The sequence below is a fragment of the Nicotiana sylvestris genome, chromosome 2 (assembly GCF_000393655.2).
Source record: "Nicotiana sylvestris chromosome 2, ASM39365v2, whole genome shotgun sequence".
Classification (NCBI taxonomy): Eukaryota; Viridiplantae; Streptophyta; class Magnoliopsida; order Solanales; family Solanaceae; genus Nicotiana; species Nicotiana sylvestris.
In genome coordinates this window covers 209,759,234-209,783,607 of record NC_091058.1, presented here as the reverse complement: position 1 = coordinate 209,783,607, position 24,374 = coordinate 209,759,234, and the positions used below count along the sequence as shown (strand labels likewise).

At 34.4% G+C, this 24,374-nt stretch overlaps 2 protein-coding genes and 1 pseudogene across 2 annotated transcripts; 1 reads left to right on the top strand and 2 right to left on the bottom strand.

Annotated features, from left to right (window-relative positions):
- The first annotated feature begins 3,116 nt into the window (after positions 1 to 3,116).
- LOC104218084 (cytochrome P450 714C2-like) lies at positions 3,117 to 10,540 on the top strand. The gene is made up of 5 exons (XM_009768483.1): positions 3,117 to 3,411; positions 4,487 to 4,713; positions 5,633 to 5,880; positions 7,542 to 7,896; positions 9,867 to 10,540. The coding sequence occupies exons 1-5, from the start codon at positions 3,117 to 3,119 to the stop codon at positions 10,302 to 10,304; spliced, it is 1,563 nt and encodes a 520-aa protein (XP_009766785.1). The 3' UTR covers positions 10,305 to 10,540.
- Positions 10,541 to 12,488: 1,948 nt separating this feature from the next.
- Positions 12,489 to 16,057, bottom strand: LOC104218083 (protein YCF54, chloroplastic-like). Its single transcript, XM_009768482.2, has 3 exons — positions 15,773 to 16,057; positions 13,657 to 13,895; positions 12,489 to 13,036 (listed from the first exon to the last, which is right to left on the bottom strand). The coding sequence occupies exons 1-3, from the start codon at positions 15,983 to 15,985 to the stop codon at positions 12,844 to 12,846; spliced, it is 645 nt and encodes a 214-aa protein (XP_009766784.1). The 5' UTR covers positions 15,986 to 16,057; the 3' UTR covers positions 12,489 to 12,843.
- A 920-nt stretch (positions 16,058 to 16,977) lies between these two features.
- LOC104218079 (pentatricopeptide repeat-containing protein At1g62930, chloroplastic-like) lies at positions 16,978 to 23,777 on the bottom strand (annotated as a pseudogene).
- Positions 23,778 to 24,374: the final 597 nt, after the last annotated feature.

Here is a 24,374-nt window from a genome sequence, read left to right as displayed (position 1 = left end):
TTGTATTCCTCAAGTTAATTAAGTTGACAAAGTAATAATATTATAAACTAATACTACATCAAATAAAAAAGGCACATTGACAGAGAGGAGAAATATAAAATTTCTAATATCTTTTTAGTGGCATTAGTACTGTAATTTATTTTACTTGCATCAGTTGACTGGATTTTTTTTCTTCCCTACGATTTTATTTTTTTCATTATACTTTAGGAATGCGGTTCTTTTTTAAATTTTACGTGAATATAAAATATTTTATATATCAGACTGTTAATCTTATTTATTCATTAAAAAGCCGATTAAAATTATAGGCATTTCATGTAAAATCCAAAAATTAAGGTTTAAAGTCCAGCATCGGAAAAAGATCATTTCGGAGTCTTCCTTAATTTTATAGTTGACCCGTTTTGGTTGGATCTCCGGGCCATGGGACGACTTAATTCAATGGGTTTGGACATTAATATAAAAGACCCTTGTGGTCCGACTCGACTATTTTCCGAACCCCGTGCATAGCAGGAACTTTCGGGCACTGGACTGCCCTTTTTTGAGTTGCGAAATGAGGTCTTTATACAAATAGTCGGTTAGATTTAATATTTATTTTTTTAGTTAAGATTATAAATTATATATTGATTATATGAATTATACACATATTTTATATGAAACGTACATAAATTTTATATTCGCCGGTTATTTTTCTCGATTATCTTATCCCTTGATTTTATATTACTACTTGTTGTTTCTTTTGTTTCGTGTTTCTTATTGCTTTGTTAGTTCATTGTTGTTATTGTTTTTGTTTTCATTATTCTCAACATGACTTCTTCACTACTGGTTTCTTTCCAAATTTGCTTTGGAAATGCTTTTTTAAGTCGAAGGTTTATTGCAAACAACCTCTTTACCTTCATAAGGTATGTGTAAATTTTGCGTATACATTACTCATTCCAGGTCTCACATGAAGAAATACACGAGGTTTGTTATTGTTGTATTGTATACATTAACTATACACAATTATATACATATTACGTATGAATTATACATAAATGTACACCCAACAACTATTTTTAATTTAAGTAATTGAATAGACAACTGTTGAGGTTAATTTTTTTGGGGAATTAAGATCTAACATAGCTTTTAAGATATATATATATATATATACATAGCATGTCATGAATAAATTCGGTGAGAGAAAGGTAAATTTTCGGGAAGAGTTAATTTTCTGGATAAATATGACATTGTGATTGTATTGTAAGTTTGTAACAAAATGATACAAAAGTGACTTATTGCGTTTTTTTAATAATTTGAATAATCATTTAAGTAATTAACTCAATTATAACGTGAAATAACATTTTGATTAGGCGCATTTTTACTTGGTTATTAATTAATATTTATCATAAAAAATTATGTACAAGTATCTTATGACATAATTGTATAAATATTTATTATACTATCCACGAATAAAACGTAAACTCTTTCAATAATCGTCAATGTATAATACTTGTACGAACTTCATCTTAAAGAGCATTATTCTTGGATCAACAATATAACTATCCCATATCACTGCAACATATGATATTAATAACTAAAGGGATAATGCATAAAAAAACCCAGAATTATACCCGAAGTTGTTACGACACACCTTACTTTTGCGGGTCCTATTAACCCCTAATTTTTTTCGTAATTCTTTGCATTTTTATTGCTGATGTGGAGTATTGAGTGAGGACAACTTCTTCAAGTGCGTGAGAATTTTTTTTTAAAAAAAGGCTCTAACCTTATACGAAATGGCCACGTGTCAATTCAAAAGCTCTTCATCCCCCATTTTATCATCTATTTTCAAGAGCTCCAAATCTAATTTTTGGTATCAAAATCCAACAGAAAATCGGCTAAATCCGCACCAATCAAGCTCAAATATCAACTATAACTTTACAATAACATCATCATCATACCCCAGTGATCAATTTGGCCAACAATCAAGATTTTTGACAAACTCATTTTTTTGTTCTTTAAGCTTTTTCAAGGTTCAACAATGGTGGGTTCGAAATTCTTTTTTTCATTTTCGAATCTTATCTACAACTATGAATTTAGAATGAATTTAGCACTTGAATCTCAACTTTAAAACTTCAACGACGTCCGTATATGCTCAACACCTCTAATAATTTTTCAAGTTCATACAAAAATAATTGTCCTTTTTATCTTTCTAAATACAAAATAATATTTTCATTACATTTCGAATTAAAAAGAAAAGAAAAATGAAGAAAATGAAATAGGTTTTAAAAAAATACGAAATTACATGTGGTAGCGCGTGCATTTCACCCGCTTGCCAAATGTTTGGTTCCCTATGCCACGTCAGCACTTAGAATGACATTTATTCCACTTTAAAAAAGTTTAGGGGATAATAGGACCCCCACAAAGATAAGACGTGTCGTAGCAACTTCGAATATAGTTCAGGGAGAATTTTATGCATTATCCCATAACTAAACTTTACTTACTATAATAATTATAAAGTTACTAAGCATTTTTATTACTCCATCAACTTTTAAAGTATGCTGACTTTTCGCTTGGAAATAATACAATTACCGAACCATTCTTTTCATGATTTTCGAATAATTTCATAGTTTATAGGGATTTTTTTTTAAGTAGATTAAATTTATTAAAATGGTTTGACCACTTATTCATATTTTGGATGAAATGATGTAACTCTTTTTTTGGTTGACACATATGATAAGTATACCTATTTGTTGGTTTAAATAATATGGAACCTTTTGTAAATCAAACTTACCATATTGTTTTATCACTTAACAAATTCATCAAATGCAATTTGATTACACTAATCCACTAATTTATTATATGAATCTTATAATATGCTCCTAAAAATACTATATTCTACCGGACTCGCAAACTCATGATTGGATCTGCCATTGCACCTATTCAACATGGAATAATTATTTATCCAAATTAATTTTAACTCATACAAAAATATATATTTTTTTTTTAAAAACATATCCCTCTAACTAACTTTATTCCAATAATCTAGTTTGAAATTTTCCACATTTGGTGACTCTCCAACACTATAAAATCCTACACAAACATATCAATTGAAACAAGAGAAAAGAGGTGAAAAAACTCTAAGAATGGAAATCTATCAAGTCATGAAAATTGTTGCCTCTTTGCTTTTGGTTTGGTTTTTGGGACTAGTGTTGTATGCATATAATGCACTAGTGACAAAACCAGAAAAACTTAGGTCTATTATGAGAAAACAAGGCATAAATGGCCCTTCACCCAACATTCTTTTTGGGAATACTTTGCAAATTATGAAATACAGAAAAAATGCAAAAAATAAACCATATATGTATGGTCAAGTTCCTGCAAATCATAATTGTATCAATTCTGTCTTGCCTTTCATTGAGGAATGGCAGAAAAAATATGGTATGCATCAACCACCTTCCTTCTCTTTGCTTTTATTTTTTCTTTTCGCTTTGCGACTTAAATCATCGTGTTTATACACAACTAGAAATTCGATCAAAACCGACCGATCGACTTCGGTCGGTTAAAAAAACGGCCGAAAATTCGACCGAAAAATCTTTGCGCAAAAATACAGGAAATTATTTTTGCATCCAGCAAAATTATTTTTCAAGAAACCGACCAACTTTTGTCGGTTTTTATTCAAAATAAATAAAAATTAATATTCAAAAAATCGACCGACATCTGTCGGTTATTTTCGCGCGAAAATGCAATTAAAGAGTATAAACGAAATAAAAGACAGTCTTAAAACAAAATGCAGCAATAGTCTAGTGGTAGAATAGTATCCTGCCACAGTACATACCTCAGTTCGTTTTTCAGATGGTGCATTTTTTAATTACATAACTAAAAATACCGGCCGACTTCGGTCGATTTTTTCGGTAATTTTTTCTTCTTTTTTTTTGAAATTTAATTGACCGACCGAAATCAGTCGGAAAATACCTAATGAAGTCGGTCGGTTGGCTCTACCGACCATATGATTATCGACCGCCATGAATCGATCGATTTTCAGTCGGTTTTTGCTGACGGTTTTGGCAATCGATTTCCCCCTTAAAGTAGCGACACACATATGATAGATACATGACATTTGTCTTTACAAACATAGTTATTATTAAATCATAGAAGTAGTTAATTAATACATATTTTTACCTTATTTTGTCACTTAACTATAATAAATTATTATGAGTTGGTATAAACAATCGGTGTGAATAAGTTTAGTTGTATCCCTTTGTCGGAAAATTGCCAAGGGTCTATTGGAAACAATCTTTGTATTAGGGTAGGGGTAAGACAACGGACACACTAACCTCCTCAGACTCCACTTGTGGGATTACACTGAGTGTGTGATTTGTCGTTGTTGTCGAAAAATTATACTGTATAAATAGTGGGAAAGGTGGCCAAAACATTGATTTAGGTTGCTAGTATAAATATGTGGCATTCTTAGTATATTTTTTTTTTTCTTTCTAAATTTGTGGAGTGTGTGCAGGAAAAGTATTCATGTTTTCTCTGGGAAATACACAAATATTAAATGTGACACAAGTGGACTTGATCAAAGAAACAACAATGTGCACATCACTAGATTGGGGGAAGCCAACTTATCAAGTGAAAGAGCGTGGTTCTTTACTTGGTACTGGCATTATCACAGCAAATGGAAATCATTGGGCATATCAAAGGAAAGTCATTGCACCTGAATTTTATATGGACAAGGTTAAGGTACAATATGTCCACTTTTTTCCTCTTTTTTGTTATTGTTTGGTTGGGGTGTGGGGTACCATATTTATTGTTGGGCCGATGGTTTATCGGAAATAGTTTTTCTATCTCTATGAGGTAAGAGTAAGATCTGCATACATATTATCCTCCCCAGACTATATTTATGGGATCAAACTGGGTTTGTTGTTGTTGTTGTTGTTGTTGTTGTAGGTAGGGGGGGGGTGGGGTACCATATTTATTAGGAACTTTACGTCAATAGTCAATCGGATTCATGGTCTATTTTTCTAGCAGGTATACATAAATCATAATTTGACTATACACTATTATACATATATTAATATATGAATTATACATCTCCTATTTTAAATTTAAATGGTTAGGTGAGCGGCTATGTAGGTTAATACTTCTTAATTATTAGTTTTATAATTAAAAATTTATACATATTTAATAAATTTTCTAATATAATATTGAGACTAAGCAAAAATTACTGGATTAATCTAAACCGTAGCTAATACTCTAACTCTCCCCCTGGTTGTATGGGGAACCGTCTTTGTTACGAGTAAAAATTATAATTATCAATGTAATTTAACTGATTATAACAGCTTGTTACTCTATGTATAAATTGTCATAATCAATAGTCGCGTGAATGAGTTTTGCATAAACTATAGAAGGTTATGTACTTATCTTAAATTTCATGTTACCAATTATATTGATTATGGATAATTTCCTTTACAATTTAACTTATGTACATTGATGACGTAATTTTTTTTTATACATAATTACAGTATTTTAACCTGTTGTATCCTGCAACCTTGCTATAACAATTAATTTAACTTGATTATACAAAAAAAAAAATTATACATTGTCAGTGCACATATATTAAACTCGTTGTTTACTACAATTACTCAAAAATCTGCTGCAGGGAATGACAAATTTAATTCAAGAATCTGCATTATCCCTCGTGAAATCATGGAAAAAGAAAATTGAAGCTGAAGGAGAAATTATTGACATAAAAATTGATCCATATTTAAGAAATTTCTCTGGTGATGTGATATCAAAGGCATGTTTTGGAAGTAATTATTTAGAAGGAGAAGAGATTTTCGTTAGGCTTCGTGCTCTTGAAGAAGTTTGTACCAAAAGATTTCTATTTTCTGGAATTCCTGGCATGAGGTACCTTTCGTTTTTACAATATTTTTTATTACTTTTTGGTGTTTTATTGTCGAAAATATTTTTTACCAAAAAGGCGGAAAATGACCTCTCACTTTTAGAAAAAATCATTTTCCTTCACAATTATCTCAGTTTTTTATGGTTCGGTTCTTCACAATTTTCCTGGAAGCTTAGTGCATCGAGTTGTCCTTTTGTAATTATCTCAATTCTTTATCACGACTTAACCGACAATTAGATATTATATCAATATTTAATACTAAAAAATTTCATCCAAACACTACCCTCTCCGTTTCAAATTATCTTTGGTGTTTCTATTTTATACGACACTTAAGAAACATTAATTATAATATTTTTTTACCATTTTACCCTTATTTATGTCTTAAATTATAATCTCCCTTCATTGAATATTTATTCTATTTATGTGTCATGTCCATCTTCAAGAACAATTACTACTAAGGACAAAATGAGAAAAAAAATAATTAATTTTATCTTGAATTTTTAAAATAACAAATAATTTAAGATAACATTTTTAGAAATCATGGCAAATAATTTGAGATAGAGGGAGTATTAAAGTTCTTGCTATTATTATTAGTAAGTCAGTCAGTAAATGCTAGTACTATTTTCTTGGAAAAATATTTTGTACTCTCCAACCAAAGACCGAAATGCATTTTCCAAAACATAAGTCATATTTTAAAAATATTTGAAAATAACGTCCATTATACCAAACACTCCCTTAATTATATACCGTGAGTAAAATTAAAATACTTTTTAATCCTATCAACATTACTTAAGTTGTGATAACAAGTTAGGTAACATTTTTACTAGTTTTGACCAGGGCAGATGTAGAGTAGTGGTGTCGAATTCATCTGAATCCATAATTTTCAACGTATACATAATTTATATGTAAAAAATCATTAAAATTGCAATAACTGGTAGGTTTAAACCCATAATTTTAAAAGAATGATGGGTTTGACGCTAAGAGTCTTAAATGTTGAATCCATAAAGCTTAAATCTTGGATCCTTTTATAATGAGTTTAGCGTTAACAGAGGCAGAGTCATGATTTCAAGTTTATGAGTTCGGAATTCTAGTCGTTTTAAGCTACTAGGTTCTAAATTAATAATTTATATATATTCATGAATTTTTTAAGACAAAGACAGGGTTCGAACCAAAGCTACTGGGTTCGGCTGAACCCGCTCGGGATACTCTAGCTCCGCCCCTGAGCTTTAAGAGTCTTAAATGTTAAACCCAACAACAACAACAACAATAACAATAGACCTCCGGCATCCTTCCCTCCAAGAACTTCCCACCTTGCTCTTGGGGAGACTCGAACTCACAACCTCTCGGTTGGAAGTGGAGGTTGCTTACCATCAGAGCAACCCCTCTTGTCTTTAAATGTTAAACCCATAAAGTTTAAATCCTGAATCTGCTTCTGTTTATGACTTGATACTTATTGTATATCTGTATTACCTTGTATGTAACTTGATTGTATTTTTTATACCGTTTATAAAATTTGAATTGTCGGAAACAACATCTCTACCTTCACAAAGGTAAGGTCTGCATACACACTACCCTCCTCAGACCTCACTTGTGGGATTACACTGAATATATCGTTATTGTTGTTCATAAACTTGAACTCTTCTCAATACACTCTTGAAACTCATAGGTATTTACCAACAAAAAGCAATAGAGAAATGTGGGGATTAGAAAAGGAAACTCGCAAATTAATCTTGAAATTAGTGAAAGAAAGAAAGAAAACTGGATATGAGAAGGATCTGTTACAAACAATTCTTGAAGGGGCAGAAAATAGCAATTTAAATTCAGACGAAATTGATCAATTCATTGTGGATAATTGCAAGAATATTTATTTGGCTGGATTTGAGACAACTGCTGTTTCTGCAACTTGGTGTCTCATGTTATTAGCTGCATATCCCAATTGGCAAGAAAAAGTACGTGCTGAAGTTCAAGAAATTTGCAATGGTCAAATCCCAGATTCTGATATGATTCGACAGATGAAACTGGTAAATTTTACTCTCTCCGGTTCATATTATCTGTCTTTTAATTAATTACTATCCACATCCCAGAGTTAATTTCACGGGTAGTCGTCTAAATTTCAGTTTATTTCATTAGTCATACAACTATCTTTTTTTGTAATAAAAAAATAACTTAGTTATGCTTATATATATGTCACAGAAAATAAGAAAATGCCGGTAAATGCTACATTTGATGTTGGATGATTACATCAATCTCAGCATTCACATTTCTGCAACACTCATTTTGTGGATATGTTGAATTTTAGCCGCATATCCACTACCACATAATGTAGCTGAGCTTATAGCTATTCTTTAGAACTTATCTTTCGCTTTTGTCGGCATCTTTCTATTACATAATACCGTGTTAGCATTTTTTCATTTCACGCATCCGGTTTTAATCATTTGAGTAACATCTTCATTTATCATTCCAGCTCTTGAAGTAATATAATGAGCCTAAATATCTGAACTATTTGTATTTTGGCACCACAATTCCGTCAAGTCTCACCTTAATTTTACTCTTCTCATACTAACTAAACTTGCGGTGCATGTACTCAGTCTTAATTCTACTTATCTTAAATACCTTACTCTCTAAAGTTTTTCTCCATCACTCAAGCTTTTGGTTGAAATCTTCTCTAGTTTCATCAATTAGCACAAGATCATCAGCAAATAGCGTACACCTCGTCTTGTACTTTATTGGTTAGCTCAAATATAACTAAAGTAAATAAGTAGGGGCTCAATGCAAAACCCTACTGTAGCCCCACTATTATGGGAAACTCCTTTATATATTCTACTATTGTTTTCACGCTAGTGACAACTCCTTCATATATGTTCTTTATGATATTTGTATATTTAATATGAATTTCTTTCTTCGCTATCACCCGCCAAAGGACCCTCTGTGGTACTCTATTATATGCTTTCTCTATGTCAATAAATATCATGTGTAGATCTTTCTTCCTTTTACAACAAATTTTTATTAATCTACTTAGCAAGAATATAACTTCCGTTTTGGATCTACAGAGCATAAGCGCAATCTGATTATATGTCACTCTTGTCGTGTTCCTTACGCTCTATTGCTCTTTTAAAGAGTTTTATCGTATCATTCATGAGTTTAATGTCGTGATAGTTCATACAACTTAGAATATCTCCTTTGTTCTTAAAGATTAAAATCAAGGTACTCTTCCTCCATTCTTCGGGCATCCTACCACTTCTTAGTATGACATTAAATAACTTGGTCAACCATTCTACTCCAACCTTTCCAAGACACTTCTAAACCTCTATAGAGACACCATCTGGACCATAAACCTTTCTAACCTTCATATTTTTCATGGTATCTTTTACTTTTATAGCCTAATTCTACGGGTATAGCTAAAGTTTCTACCATACATAGACGTCTGGAGGTCTAAAATGCTATCCTCTTGGTTTGAGTTGAACAATTGATCAAAATATCCTTTCCATCTCTCTTTGATCTTGTTATCTCCTGTCAACACTTGTTGCCTCTCTTCTTTATTGGTCGTGCTAGTTTAAACAATTGTTTTTCCCTTCTTTTTTTTCTTCTAGATTTTGGTACAAGCCATCTAGAGCTTTCCCTCGGGCTTTACTAATCGTCTTCTTAGCTTCTTTTTTAGCTCTCTTATATTCTTCAAAGGCTTCTCCATCTTTTGCTTTTCGCAACTCCCTATAATATTTTCTTTTAGCATTAATAATTCTTTGTACCTCCTCATTCCACCATCAAGAATCCTGTGGCCGAGGTCCTGGACCTCAAGCACTTTCTTTGCAACTTCTTTAACGCAACCTGGCATTTTCTAGTCGGTATAATAATTATACACTAATTATAGGCAGTTATATACATATTACACATACTATACATCCGCAAGCTATTTTTAGTTTAAGCGGTTGCGTGAGCGACTATTTAGGTTAATTCTTTGAGTTTTAACATTATTTTTTATTTTGATTTGCAGTTGACGATGGTGATTAATGAATCATTAAGGCTTTACTCAACTGTGCCAATACTAGCTAGGGAGGCATTTAAGGATATGAAATTTGGAAATGTGAAAATTCCAAAGGGTATGAATGTTTGGACAATGGTAATGGCATTACACACTGATCCAGAAATTTGGGGACAAGATAGCTATGAATTTAATCCAGAAAGATTTGCAAATGGAATATCAAATTCTTGCAAAGTTCCACATGTTTTTATGCCTTTTGGAATTGGTCCTAGAGTTTGTGCTGGACAACCTTTGGCTTTGGCTGAGTTGAAAATATTGATCTCCCTTATTGTGTCTAACTTCACATTTAGGCTTTCACCAAGTTATGTTCACTCCCCTAAACTTGGTATTGTCATTGAGCCTCAATATGGAGTTGATATTTCACTCAAGAAGTTAGAAACAACGCGTTAATCGCTACAGAAATATCATGACATGGTCAAGAAGGAACGGTAGAACCTCGTATATAGTGAAATAAGAGGGAACTTGATTTACTTTTGGGAGATAGTGCATCAAGCTGTTCACAAGTCGTTTTCTTTTATTCTCTATATATATCTCTATCTTGATTGAGATCTTTGAATCCTAAAACTGCTATTTATAGAATGCTTATATGAAGGATAATTGATATGGATAAATTTTTAGATTCTCCCATAGCAATATTTGAAAAATCTTGTTATTAATACTTTGCAAAATTGATGTATGCTCTCCATCTACAAAGCAATTAAGAGGTACTATTACTTTTGAACACATAAATATTTACTTGCTTTATAGAGTATCGACAATGATCTTCCAGAAGAAGCTTCTCTACCTGTACAAGGTATGAGTAGGGTGTGCATATACACTACCTACCCGGACCTCAGTAGTGGAAATATACTAGGTATGATGTTGTTGTTGACAAGGATATAATGCCATTCAATAAAATAAGAGATGAAAAATCTATGTGCATTTATACACCGAAGGGTGCGGTCTACCTGTCACTTAAATGGGTGAAACCATAGTTCAAATCCTAAAAGGACAAAAAATATTAGGTGATTTTTTTCTATCTGCCTAAGTCTCGGGTGCAGAGTTGCTCGATACCTGTATTGGCGAGACATTGAAGATATCCGGCTTACCAAAGTCTTGCACTTTGCCATACCCCATATGATCGAGCATAAACTAGTGTGAGTCTCTGTTTAGGAGGAAGAGATCATCTCTGCAACTGTAAATAAGAGGAGACTAAGAATTTTAAGGAAGGTAAGCATCCAAGTGTCCCAAGTATCTGTCAATGGTTATTCACCAAGAAAAGTACAATATGCAGGAGAGTCGGTTTAAAAACAAAAAGGCTTCGAGCCTAACTCAACCTCAAAAGCTAGCTCGTGTGGATTGCTAAGATTATGTAACGCTTCTCCTCTCCTCACACGCCTAAAATTGGATATCTACATTAGGTAAACCAAGAATAGGAATGAGTCTGACTCTCATACCATGTAAAGACAATGAACATTGAAACTAACTCAACCTAAAAAACTCGCTCATGAGGTGATGATTGTCTAAGACCGTATAAAAAGACAATAACCCATTCTCTCAACCAATATAAGACACTTAATAGGCTCTTCGGACTTCGATTTTCTTTTTGTTTTACATGGGCAAGTTAACTCTTTAAAAGTAAGTCCGTGAGGTGATGCCAAGATTATCTAAAGAAACTCATTCCTTCAACCAATGTGGGACACTTAACGCCTGCCCTCTCCTCGCACGACCAAGACTGGATATCTACATTAGGTAAACCAAGAACAGATACGAGTTTGACTCTCATATCATGTAAAGAAAATGGACATTGAGACTAACTCAACCTCAAAAGCTCGCTCATGAGGTGATGATTGTCTAAATCCATATAAGAAGGTAACAACTCGTTCCCTCAATCAATGTAACACACTTAACAGGATAAGATTGGTTAAGCTTTAACATTTCTTTATCACATCCTTCCTTCTTTCTTTCTTTTTGTTGGTCAGTTGTATTACAGGTCTGATTCTCTACTTTCACCAAGTCAATCTTTTACATGGAATTCTGAGAGTTCCACTAGATGAACTTGGATAGCTCAACACAGTGGCATTGTATTACATGCTATTGCTTATTTTTCTTCAGGAAAGTCGCAAATATCGACTCAAATTCAACCAAGTTTCCCTGTCTTAGGAACTTTTCTGGGTTGGTGAGAGATAAAAACCAACAACAATTCTTAAGTAAAATCAACAGACTCCAGATTTTTCAACTTTTTCTCCTCAGTTCAGAAGCAGTTTTTCTCCTAAACAGACAGCCATTTGATTTTAACATCTAGTACAGTATAAGAACAGAAGGGGAGCCTTGGCGTAACTGGTAAAGTTGCTGCCATGTGACTAGGAGGTCACGGGTTTAAGTTGTGAAAACAGTCTCTTGCAGAAATGCAGGGTAAGACTGCGTACAATAGACCCTTGTGGTCCGGCCCTTCCCCGAACCCCGCACATAGCGGGAGCTTAGTGCACCGGGCTGCCCTTTTTACAATATAAGAACAATATAAAACCATAAAAATAACTGAGGAACCAAGAAAAGGATTCTTACTTCACATCAAAAACTATCAGGAAAACCCAATACTGGAAATACCTTAATATAGACATAAATGTAAATCAAGGATAATGCTAGGTCATTACCGATTTTTTACATTTATGTTCACAATGAATTTTTCACGCTAAGTAACAATGCTCAATATTCTTCATTTATTTCCTGAATCTTGTAAGGCAGGGTTCAAAAGCTACAGAAATTAGGCATTTATCGTACAATTCTTCAGATGAGCTACAAACATCTTCACCTACAGCCTACATTTGTGTTTCCCCCACCGTCTCTTTACATAACTTCTCAAACTAATGAACAACTTCTCAAACTAACTGTTCATCGCCAGACCAACAAACACTACTGCCGAGTTTAATTTGTGGATGACATCCGACAATCATACCTTTGATGTTTGAGATCCGGGGGGCAAGAAAGGCTCCCACCAACCCGATTCATACTTCGGGTATGGTGCTGTCCATTTTTCTGGCTTTTCAAACTCAAGATTTACAGGAGTACATGCCAAAGCTTCTTCTGTACTGTCAGCCTCAAAGCTCTCTTGTAAAACTCTATCTAACCTCAATTTCATGAATCTGCAAGTTCCAAAAAAACAAATCAGGAGAAATATAGAAAAGCAGCAAATTTTGTCCTCCTACCGATGTTGCGCGGATTTTCCAAAATGATGTCGCACCCGTATCGGATCCTCCAAAAATACAAACTTTTGAAGGGTCCGATACGCATCTGGCGACATTTTCGGAGAGTCCAAGCAATATGGCCGTCTACTATACAAAATATCTTAATTTTACTATCTGTTATACTTTGGGGTTATTCATACCCTTGACGTCTGCAAATAATCTCGTATGCCCTTGATTTTAATAACGCTCCAGCATGGATTGGGTGGATTCTACGTGTCAAGATGTTTCCGTTAGGATCAAGGGCAAATATGAGACAAATTGCTAACTACAAGGATATGAACAACCTCAAAGTATAATGGAGCGTAAAATTAAGATACGATATACTCCCTCTGTCACAATTTATGTGGACCAGGTATAAATTGGGATGGAGGGTATAGCAGAGAATTATTTTTTGACCCCTTCCTGTGATTATAACTTGCTTATTAAAGACAGATTTTCTGCAATCTTTTGATGATCCAGACGGACTGGAAAATGGAGTCATTAGTGTCTCAAAATATTTAAAGATGAGTGCCCCTTACGTGATCCACGGGCCATTTGTTGAAACAAGAGCTACAGCGGGTCTCTTCAGTCTCTTGGTAATGTTAGGGAATTTATCCAAGAACTTGGGCTCAATCACAAGCCAAAAATCCTGTTCTTTGTCGCGCTCTCCGAAAAGGCGAAGACGCTCAAACAATTGCTCCTGGAAATGCTCCTCTTCGTCCAGCATAAATTTGGCATTTGCAACAAGAAAATAGTACTTCTTCCTTTCTGTCTCTTGCTGTATATGCAACAGAAACCAGCATTAAAATTCCGGACACTAAAACTAAAGGAAATGGCCTAAGGAAACTCAACCTATCATTGTATAACTGAAATATGCAAAGGCAAATGTAGACATAAAATGGAGGATATTTTTGCTAGAAGTCTTGGTCAAATAGGGAGTTATCTAAATTTTTGTCTTTTCCTTTTCACAGGAATAACCCGTGCTAGATTACCAAGCACAAATACTCATCAGCAAAAGCGAGCAGGACTAGAAAAGAACAAACACTGCTCGTCTTTTTATCAGTACAGTGTCTTCAGGGAACCCAGTGGCGGAGCCACATTGACTTAAGCGGGATCCATTGAATCCTCTTTGCCAGAAAGATACATTGTGCAAAGGAGAACTCTTTTTCTGATTGTACATATATTGATTGTTGAATCCCATTAACACAAGGGAAGTTTCTATTGTAGTGACAAAGAGGGTTCAAAAATGTTTTAGGTCATCGGCTCAACTCTCCACTGTGACATTTTATCATTTGAATCCCCTTGTCTACAGTCCTGTCTCCACCCCCGGGGCACCATTATCCATATTGTCGAACTAAGAAAGCTCAGTTTTAATCAGAAAGGGGGAGCTAATGAAAAGGGTAAAAACATCAGTGCAACTGAGCAATTGTACATGAGGCCAAAATAATCCTAAAATTCATTGAATTCCTACATGTATAGAAAGGATACTTTTTGATCTTTCCTTTTGGCAGCCATTTGTGCATACCAAAGTATCTTCTTTGGTGCTTATTAATCTATAAATTTGCATTACCTTCTCAAAAATATCAGTACAAGCGAGCAATTGACAGCTTTACAAAGTGGCCAAAAGAAAAAGGTCAATGTAGAATTTCCTTCATTTACTGTATACTATATAAGAATTGATTCGGACATAATTTAACTACAATATTTTTTTTCCAACTATATAGCTCGAGCCAGAGGCAGTAGGTACGCGCATCCCCTGCCTCAACTATACAAGCTGGCTCGAACCAATGGTGGAACCAGGAATTTATAGAAGGGGATTCCAAAAAATACTACAATGTCTAAGCACTTGTGATCTAAAACAATTTTTGAACCCCCTTTGTTACTACACAAGATGTTTTTCCTTATGTCAAGGGAATTCAACAATTTCTATATAACCAAAAAAATTCGCTTTCTTTCTCTATTTGCATAGTATAATTTTTTGACGAAGGGACTTCAATTGAATCCCCTTATTCCTAGCTAACTCAGCTTGTCGCCGCAACACCAATGTTATAAAAAAAATTATTGACTTCTACATTCATGTAAATAAAGACTGTACACTCCATCTTTTCATAAAAATATTGGACATGAATGGCATTCTAAAGAAACCATTTTTGTAACAAACTAACAACAGAGAGCATGTCAACCAATTTCCTATTTTCCCCACAATTCCAAAGTTAAAGCTTACATTACGGTCAATAAAGTGGGTTGAGAACAATAAAGTCCCGGGTTCAAATCACAACGAAGGCAAAAACACTAGGCGATCTTTTTCAAGAAGTCCAAACCTTGGTGGAAAAATTTACCTGGTACCTATGCTAGTGGGAGTTAGCTGGTACAGAGCCAAAGCTATGTATGGCCAAAGATGGCCAACTGAATACCCTCCGCCAAAAAATTATACTACTATCTATAGGATAAAATATTACTTGTTAGCATAGCCCCCGGGCAAAGGGGGTTCAAAATTCAAACACTTATTAAATTTTCTGGCTTCACCACTGAGCAGTTACCCTGTGGAATTAGCCGAGTGTGCACAAGTTGGCCCGAACAATACAGGCATCTAAAGAAAAAGTTAAAACTTAAATTCTTGAAAATACAAAAAAAAAAAAAAGGAAAAAGCAAAACCTTTTCAGCAGGATCAGAGGAATCAACAGCAGCAACAGCACTCTTCATATTTCTGCTTCCACTGAAGCCCTTGAGAACAGTATTGGGTAATGTCAAGAATTGCTGGGACTGAGTACCATGTAAAAGCAGAGAAGGTTTATGAGAATAATGGGTCGGCAAATTCACTACCGAACTGCATAATGAACCAAGATTCAGTGCTGTTGAAGCTGACATTGTTAACCAAGAATCACTATGTTAAGGTTTTGCTCTCTGTGTAATGGAAAGTGCCAGGTGGGAAAATACACCAACATTATCTAACCCCCCTTATCTTACTTATTTTTTAAAATCAAATTAAACCCCTCCAATTTACATATTTTATAACATTTAGCCCTTAGCTTACAATTGGTTACCACTTTGTATTTTATTTTTACTTCAAATGATACTTTATATACCGTTAAAAACATAATTAAGTAAATAAAAGTTTGCTCCCTCTAACAGTTTAAGCTTTTAGAAGAGATGATCGCACTCTTCAATATGGTATCGGAGCAGGCAGAGGTCCTGGATTCGAGTCTCGCCGCTACCCAATATTAAAAAGAATTTCCACGTGCTTGACTCATCAAAAAAGATCAAGCTCGCACGTGAGGGGACGTGTTGAAGACATAATTAAGTAAATTAAAGTGTGCTCTCTCTAATAGATTAAGTTTTTAGATGATATGGCCATAGACGTCAATTTTTGTTGCTTGTGTCCTAAAACGATAGAGTAAAGACACATGAAAGATACATTTATTCAACTGAATTATTTGTAAATATTTTACACCATATGATAAATTGTTTCTCTATTTTTAACCAACTTATGACCTATGTTGTGCCAACTTCAGACATTTGAAGTCTTCATACTAAGACGAAAGAATGATAAAACTAAGATGAAAAATGAGTTGCAATGGCCTATTTCCAGCGCATGAAAACTTCAGACATTGAACAAGACCTAAACTTGGTGCCCTGTCCACCTAAGCAATAATAGCTACTACCCTTGATAACAAATATAATAACAATTAATGGTAGTTTTTATGTCGTTTGATAACAAATAATACACCTCTTTTGTCAAATACTAAAAATTGAAAGATAGTACCAAAACACTTCAAGGGGATTTTCAAAGATATATAGAGGGAACCCAATTATTTTTTATTTAATATAACTAGAAACCTTAACAAGATCAATTCTGACTATGTTGGAACCTGTCTTGTAAGATCTTTCAAACAAGTAAAAGAACCACAAAATGCTCTTGATAACAAGTCAATATTAATCACTAAAAAAAACAGATGATTAAGAGCCTAAAACAAATACTAGAAGAACCAAGCATGCAAATAGATTAAGCCCTTGATTCATTTATTGTCATCATCATCTAGTAATATCCTCATATGTAAGCATTTACACGGTTCAGCGCGTTCCTATGCTCACTTGCAACAGCACGAACAACATCTCCAGCGGACAGCTCATACCAGTCTGATCAACAAAATAGAGGGAACACAATTATTTTTGTTCAAAAAGGAAACCTTACTAGTTAATGTAACTAGGAACCTTAAGCATATCATTTCTTACTATGTTGGAACCTGTCTTATAAGATCTTTCAAACAAGTAAACAACGAACAAAATGCTCTTAAGTATATCTCAATATTAATCCCTAAAAAATAGATGAAACACCTATTGTATTGATTCAAGGAATTGCCGTCTTAAAATCAACCTGTTATAAACACAGTAACCAGAAAAGTAGTCCACATCAAGAGGCGCAAACAAATACTAGAAGAACCAAGCATGCAAATATATACAAGATCAAGCGTTTGATCCAGTTATTTATTATCATCATCATCTAGTAACCTCCTCATATGTAAGCATTTACACGGTTCAACTCGTTCTTATGCTCACTTGCTACAGCACTGAAAACATCTCCAGTGGACACCTCATACCACTCTGATCAACAACAGGAATGTGCCTGATGCGGTTATCAACAACTTATTGTTCCCTTGTTCCATTAAACAGAGTTTTTTTTTTAGTATGACCCCTTTTGCTGAACCCATTCATGGTGATTGCATACATGACTTCATCGGGTTCACAATTTTTCTCCCTCACCAACTTTTTAAACAATTCAACTGCATCGATGACCTTATTTTCAGCAAAAAAAAATCCCCTTATTAGGGTGTTAAAGATGACAACATTCAATGATGCCATTCTTAAGTAAATGGGTTAACACTAAAATCAAGAATAACACGATGCATCCGGCAATAACTGTTAATCACGATATTACGATTGACTCGTTTAATTGGGATACCCAATTTCTGCATTTCTCCAACAAAAGAAATGACAACAGAGTAATGCTTCATATTTATCATTAGCTCACAGATATTCTCCCTCACCAACTTTTTAAACAATTCAACTGCCTCTTTGACCTTATTTTCAGCAAAGATTCCCACAACAGGGTGCTAAACGTTACAACATCAAATGCGATGTTATTCTTCAATTAAATTGGTAAAGTCGAATATTCACAATCAGCACGATGCATCAGACAATATCTGTTAATTATGATATTCAAGATGACTCAATCAAATGGGAAACCCAATTTCTGCATTTCTCCAAAAAGAAAAGCGACAGCAGAGTAATGCTTTATATTTAGCATACAACAACAATAACCCAATATAATCCCATTTAGTGGGGTCTGGGGAGGGTAGTGTGTACGCAGACCTTACCCCTACCCTGGGGTAGAGAAGTTGTTTCCAATAGACCCTCGGCATCCTTCCCTCCAAGAACTTCCCACCTTGCTCTTAGGGAGACTCCAACTCACAACTTTTTGGTTGGAAGTGGAGGTTGCTTACCACAGAGCAACCCCTCTTGTCTTTTATATTTACCAGTCTTAAATAATTTAGAGAAGTCGACAACAAAAGGAAGAGGTTGTGTTTAACCATTTTATAAAAGAGAGTCACAGCATCATCCAAACACTTGACATTCTAAGACTTACTACTACTATGGCATGAAGAATAAGCACTGATTGTAAATGCCAAACCAGAATAGAAAGTAGCAAAGAAAGAGATCAACTGAATATCATTGCAAGATTAACGCAAAGAAATTTTCTTCATCTTCGATGGCCTAATTTCTGTGGATGTGAGCTCGGTGTGCCCTAATTTTGCACAATTTTTGTTTGGTATGCAGGAGTAGAGGGAGCAAATAGTGGGTTATCAGTTAGAGCCCTTTGGCTTAGCTGATTTAAGTGTTGAAGCTGATTTAATAACAAAGCAGTTACATGTTTGGATAAAAGTGCTGAAACTGATAATAAACCGTTGATAAACACCTTTTTCAGTTAAAATAACACAACTGCCCTTAAAGTTGTTGACACTAATAAAGACGCAATTTTTACAAGGTTTTAAATTCTAAGTTGACTCAAATGCAAAATAATTTACGTCTCATTTATTTTTAATACAAATTGATTAGAAAAAATTATTTTTGATAAATATCAATTAATTTATGATAAGCTAAAATATAATCATAAGCTATACTATAAAAGTTAATAATTTGATTAAAGTTTGGTAGAAAAACATATACTTAAATAATATAGAAAATGATGGAATAATACATACGAAACAAACACTTAATAGAATTTTCTTTGTTGCTGATTAAATAAAAAAAAATTAACTATCTAAACTGGAATCCAAATAAATAAAAGAAACATCGCTGATGTGTTGGATTTTCTTTGTTGCTGATTAAATAAAAAAAAATTAACTATCTAAACTGGAATCCAAATAAATAAAAGAAACATCGCTGATGTGTTGGATCCAAAAAGATGGGCCTTGATACCTAGTTATTCAAAGAAATCTATCACATTGTCAGAACGTTCCAAGGAGTCATTTTATGCTCTTAGCTAAGAAAGTTAGAATTGTGTCAAAATAAGTTGGCTGCCCAAAATATAAAATCGATAAAGATGAAGACTGAGATATTCTTAATGGTGGTGGCCGATGATGTTGCTGGGTTTTGGAAAAAAATTGTGAGACGAGTGAGGGAGCGAAGTCATGGAGAGGGTTGGGGGTTTTATTTCAATAAGGGTATTTAGAGAATTGTGAAATACTTGTTCACTCATTATGGTGCAAACACATACCCGGATCAGCCTGGTTCTTCCCATGTTCCGGTTCGGGGCCTGCTCCCCGCCCCCACCATTCTCTTGTCGTAGAAGAAGAGCAGAAGGACAATAAAGATGCTGATGCCAACATTTTCAGCTTTGCAACTAACATCATGCAACAGAAGAAGTGCACTAGTCTCCACAAGGATGGAACATACCTTTGAAAAGAAGGTGTAATGACTGTGAAATGGAGGAAATGACCCAATTTTTGCAAGTGAGTGAAGGATGTCAAGGGCTGTAAGCAGAACCAGATGTATAACTCTTTTACTTTTTTGGTGTAAGAACAAAAATGTACAGGAAGCTCAGAGGATGATAGATTTTCTAAGTTCATCTCAAGTGCAACAAATGAATTGAATTTTATATTTTCTAACTGCAAGTCCTAAGCACCCTTTGGGTGCTACAACAACAACAACCCAGTAAAATCCCATAAGTGGAGTCTGGGAGGGTAGTGTGTACGCAGACCTTACCCCTACCCCGCCGGAGTAGAGAGGTTGTTTGCTTGGGTGCTACAAATAATAAAATTCTTATATAAGGCCACTTGGTGGACTGCCACATTTAAATAATTCTTAACATGTTGCAAAGTATTTAAACTTATCTTGTTGTGTCCGAAGCAAATACACTAAAAAAAGGCTAGAGGTTTTAAAAATGAAGCAGAAAATAGCACCTTTTATCAGTTGCATCGCTTTCAGAACTTCAATTTTTGGCATGACGGGATATGCTTGTTCTGCAAAGCACACGTAAAAAAATTTGATATCATGTAATAATATGTCTCGCAATCTAACTACAAATCTAGCTTCTAGAATAGCTTTGACAGGAAGCACATTTCCGTGCTGCAAATTTCTTTTACGACGAGAAGAGCCTTGAAGTTTACCTTTTCTGTCATAATATCCCCGACTTTCGTTGCATGGATGATCTTCCCCGTGATATGGTTTTCCAGGGATCTTCTGGTTCAAGAGAGTTAATGAGAGAGGAGGCAAAAAAGAAAGAGAACAAAGTACAAAGACCAACCATTTGTGTTGGCATCTAGTAAATCATCTTCCAAATACTAGACAGTAGAAAATGGAGATTCAAAACTTTTAAGCCTGGCAAATTGACTGTATTGTCAGAAGAAAATTCATAAGCTTTTAAGTGTACTGTAATATGTTAATCTGACAATTGACATTCAAATTTCTAGAGACGAGGTTAATTTTGTGAAGATTCATGATCACATTGAAACAAAAAACATAGAAGATAATAGATATATGTTACTATCCAATAGTGTCCACAGGATTCAATATTCCATAAAGAACTAAATATGAATTCTTAAAATATAAAGCAGAGTACAAACTAAAAAGCTAAAATCCATATCTAAAATAAAGAAACAAACATTTACAGTAGAGAATTGCAGACAGATTTCTATGCCTTCAAAAGAAATCCCTTCCCTCCATCTTCTAAGTTAGTTGACAATTACGATATGGAGTACGGGGTTAACGGTCAATTTCTGAACAAGTTCTATTTCAGTTTCAGGAATGTCACAAATATTCCTACTATTATGAGGCACGGTTGATCTTGTCAGCTGTGTGTTCCAATTAGTTGATATTACCAAGACTCTAGAAACTACAGAAAAAATTGTAACTATAGCAAGTTCAAAGTTGCAGGCAGTTATTTATATTCAAATAGTAGAAAATGATAATACATGAAAATAACACTGAAAATGATATTTCTAGACTTATAATGTGTACATATAAGGGAAACTCACATTATTTATTAAATAAGCAGAGCAGTAATCTGATTTCCAACATAAAGAAGAGTGGAAAACAAAAAAAAAATATCAAAATTGAGGTAGCTCATCAATACGCCTGCTGGAAAGCCCAAGCAACGTTCTAATTGCCTTTTATCAGCTTCTGCAATTGCATTGGATGGCATACCTTTGCAGGGATAAATGGAAGCTGTATCATAATGATACTATAGGCGAATAAAACAAGCTAAATAATTATTCACTTCTTATTTTCCAAGTGAAAATCTGGTATCATGTCAAGGACGGATGGATTCTCCCTTATAACGTTTATCAATAACTCGGTTGTAGTTGCATCAAATGAGAAGCCCCTTCCATCCATTTCCTTCATAAGAATTGCCATTTCACTAATTCTATTGCACCTGAGAAATCCTTGAACAATAACATTGTAAGTGATACCATTTGGCAAACAACCGTTGTCCTCCATTTTTCTTAGCATATCTTTAGCTTCATCTAACAACCCTTCTAGACAGAATTTATTTATCATTGTAGTGTATGTTCTCACATTCGGAAGTAGTCCAATTAAAGAAAGCGCCCCAAAAACAGCAAGAGCTTTGTCAAGTTTACCATTTTTGCACAATCCATTAATGACAACATTATAAAATTCAATATCAACATTTTCTCTCTTTCTTTCCAACTCATTAAAGAGTGACATAGCTTCTTCAACAAGTCCATACTTAAAATAACCCTTGAGTAAAGTGCAATGAATGCCTAAATCAGGTACAAGCCCCGTAGATAGCATCTCATCAAAGAACTTTTTTGCAGAGCCAACCCGTCCAACTTCAAACAGACCTTGCGAGATGGTATTGTAGTTAACAATATTAGGCTGTGATCCCCTTCGAGAAATTTCACGAAACAACTGTGTGGCCTCATCCAACTTCTTTTTCTTACAATATCCATTTATTAGTATGTTATAGCTAATAATGTTAGGCTCAATGCACTTATCTATCATGAAATCCAAAATTCTCCTCGCTCTATCCATTTGACCACGCAAACAATATCCATCCATTATCACATTGTAAGTGAATATATCAGGCTCTACACCTTTTTCGTTCATATGTCTCACTACTTCCTCGGCATCTTTAACTTTCCCTTCTTTGCACAGTCCATCAATCACCATGGTGAAGGTGCGCACGTCTGGATAAATATTAAGGTCTAACATCTCAGAGAACAAAGTCCTAACCTTTTCCCACTGACCAAACTTACACAAACCATCAATTAATGAATTATATGTGACTATGTCTGGAGGAATGACTTTCTGCTTCATCTCGTTCAAAAGATTGATAGCTGCATCTAAGTTTCTATCTTTGCAAAGCGCATCTATGACAATGTTGTAGTTACGTATGTTTGGGTTAGTTTTCCCTACTTCCATTAACCGGAGCAAACTAACAGTTTTTTCAGTATGACCCCTTTTGCTGAGCCCATTCATGACGGTTACATACATAACTTCGTTGGGCTCACAAATCTTCTCCCTCACCAACTTTTTGAACAATTCAACTGCATCTTTGACCTTATCTTCAGCAAAAAAATCCCCTTATTAGGGTGTTAAAGGTGACAACATTAAATGGAATGCCATTCTTCAAGTAAACGGGTAACACCGAAAATCCACAATCAACGCGATGCATCAGGCAATAACTATTAATCACGATACTCAAGATGAACCCATCAATCTGGATATACGATTTCTGCATTTCTATAAAAAGAGAAACTACAGCAGAGTAATGCTTCATATTTAGCATAGTCTTAAATAATTTAGAGAAATCGACAAGAGACGGAAGAGGCTTCATTCTGACCATTTGATGGAAGAGAGTCAGAGCATCATCTAAACACTTGACGTTCTCAAATTTGCTATTTACCCCAAATTTACCCTTTACTGAAATGGATGTATTACTATTGCAGGAAGAATAAGTTCGAATCGAAATGAAAGAGAAAAAGGGAATACCGTTGCGAGCGTAACGCAGAGAAATTCGATTCATCTTCAATGGCTAAAGAATTTCGCTCAGTGAATTGCTGGAAATTTCCCAGCGGATGGGAAAGTGGGGATCTAAATTCGGTGTGCCCTAATTTTGCAAGTCCCAATATTGTTTTGTTTTTTTTTACTCAAATTAGGTTAATATAGGTGTTTAAAAAAAATACATATCTATATATAACCTCCAAATACAAGATGTTATACCTTAACGGTAACGTCTGCCGTTAAGGTATCGCATCTTGTATTCATACGCTATATGATTTGACTGTCATATATAACGTCTTGTTATTGTACGCTATATATAGCATTTTTTTCATACGTTATACCCCCATTTAAATAATGCCCTTCGTCTTCTTCCCGACCAGAACCCTTTCCCCCATTTTTTTAAAAATCCCCCTGCTTCTGGTCCCCCCACTACTCGATTTAAAAAAAAATGAAACTAGTCAGCCTAAGATTTTTGCATCATCTTCAGCTGCTAGATGAGTTACCCTATTACAGCTGGGGTGTTGCTGTTCTCGGCTACATGTATAGGCAAATGTGTCGGGCGAGCATGGGCACTCAGAGAGATGTTTGTGGTTTTATGCCGATTCTACAGGTGACAACATATTCAAATAATCTTTTCATCAGTTCCAACTCTACCTAGTTAGAATTTATCTTAAACCTTACGTCAACTTTGTATGTTAGGTTTGAGCCTGGGAGCGGTTCTTGCAGTTTCAGC

Coding starts and splice junctions, on each gene's coding strand:
- LOC104218084 (XM_009768483.1), top strand. CDS start 3,117: ATGGAAATCTATCAAGTCATGAAAATTGTTGCCTCTTTGCTTTTGGTT. Junction 3,412..4,486: donor GGAATGGCAGAAAAAATATG/GTATGCATCAAC, acceptor GAGTGTGTGCAG/GAAAAGTATTCATGTTTTCT. Junction 4,714..5,632: donor TTTATATGGACAAGGTTAAG/GTACAATATGTC, acceptor AATCTGCTGCAG/GGAATGACAAATTTAATTCA.
- LOC104218083 (XM_009768482.2), bottom strand. CDS start 15,985: ATGTCAGCTTCAACAGCACTGAATCTTGGTTCATTATGCAGTTCGGTA. Junction 13,896..15,772: donor CCTCTGATCCTGCTGAAAAG/GTTTTGCTTTTT, acceptor TTGCATATACAG/CAAGAGACAGAAAGGAAGAA. Junction 13,037..13,656: donor ACAAATGGCCCGTGGATCAC/GTAAGGGGCACT, acceptor TGGAACTTGCAG/ATTCATGAAATTGAGGTTAG.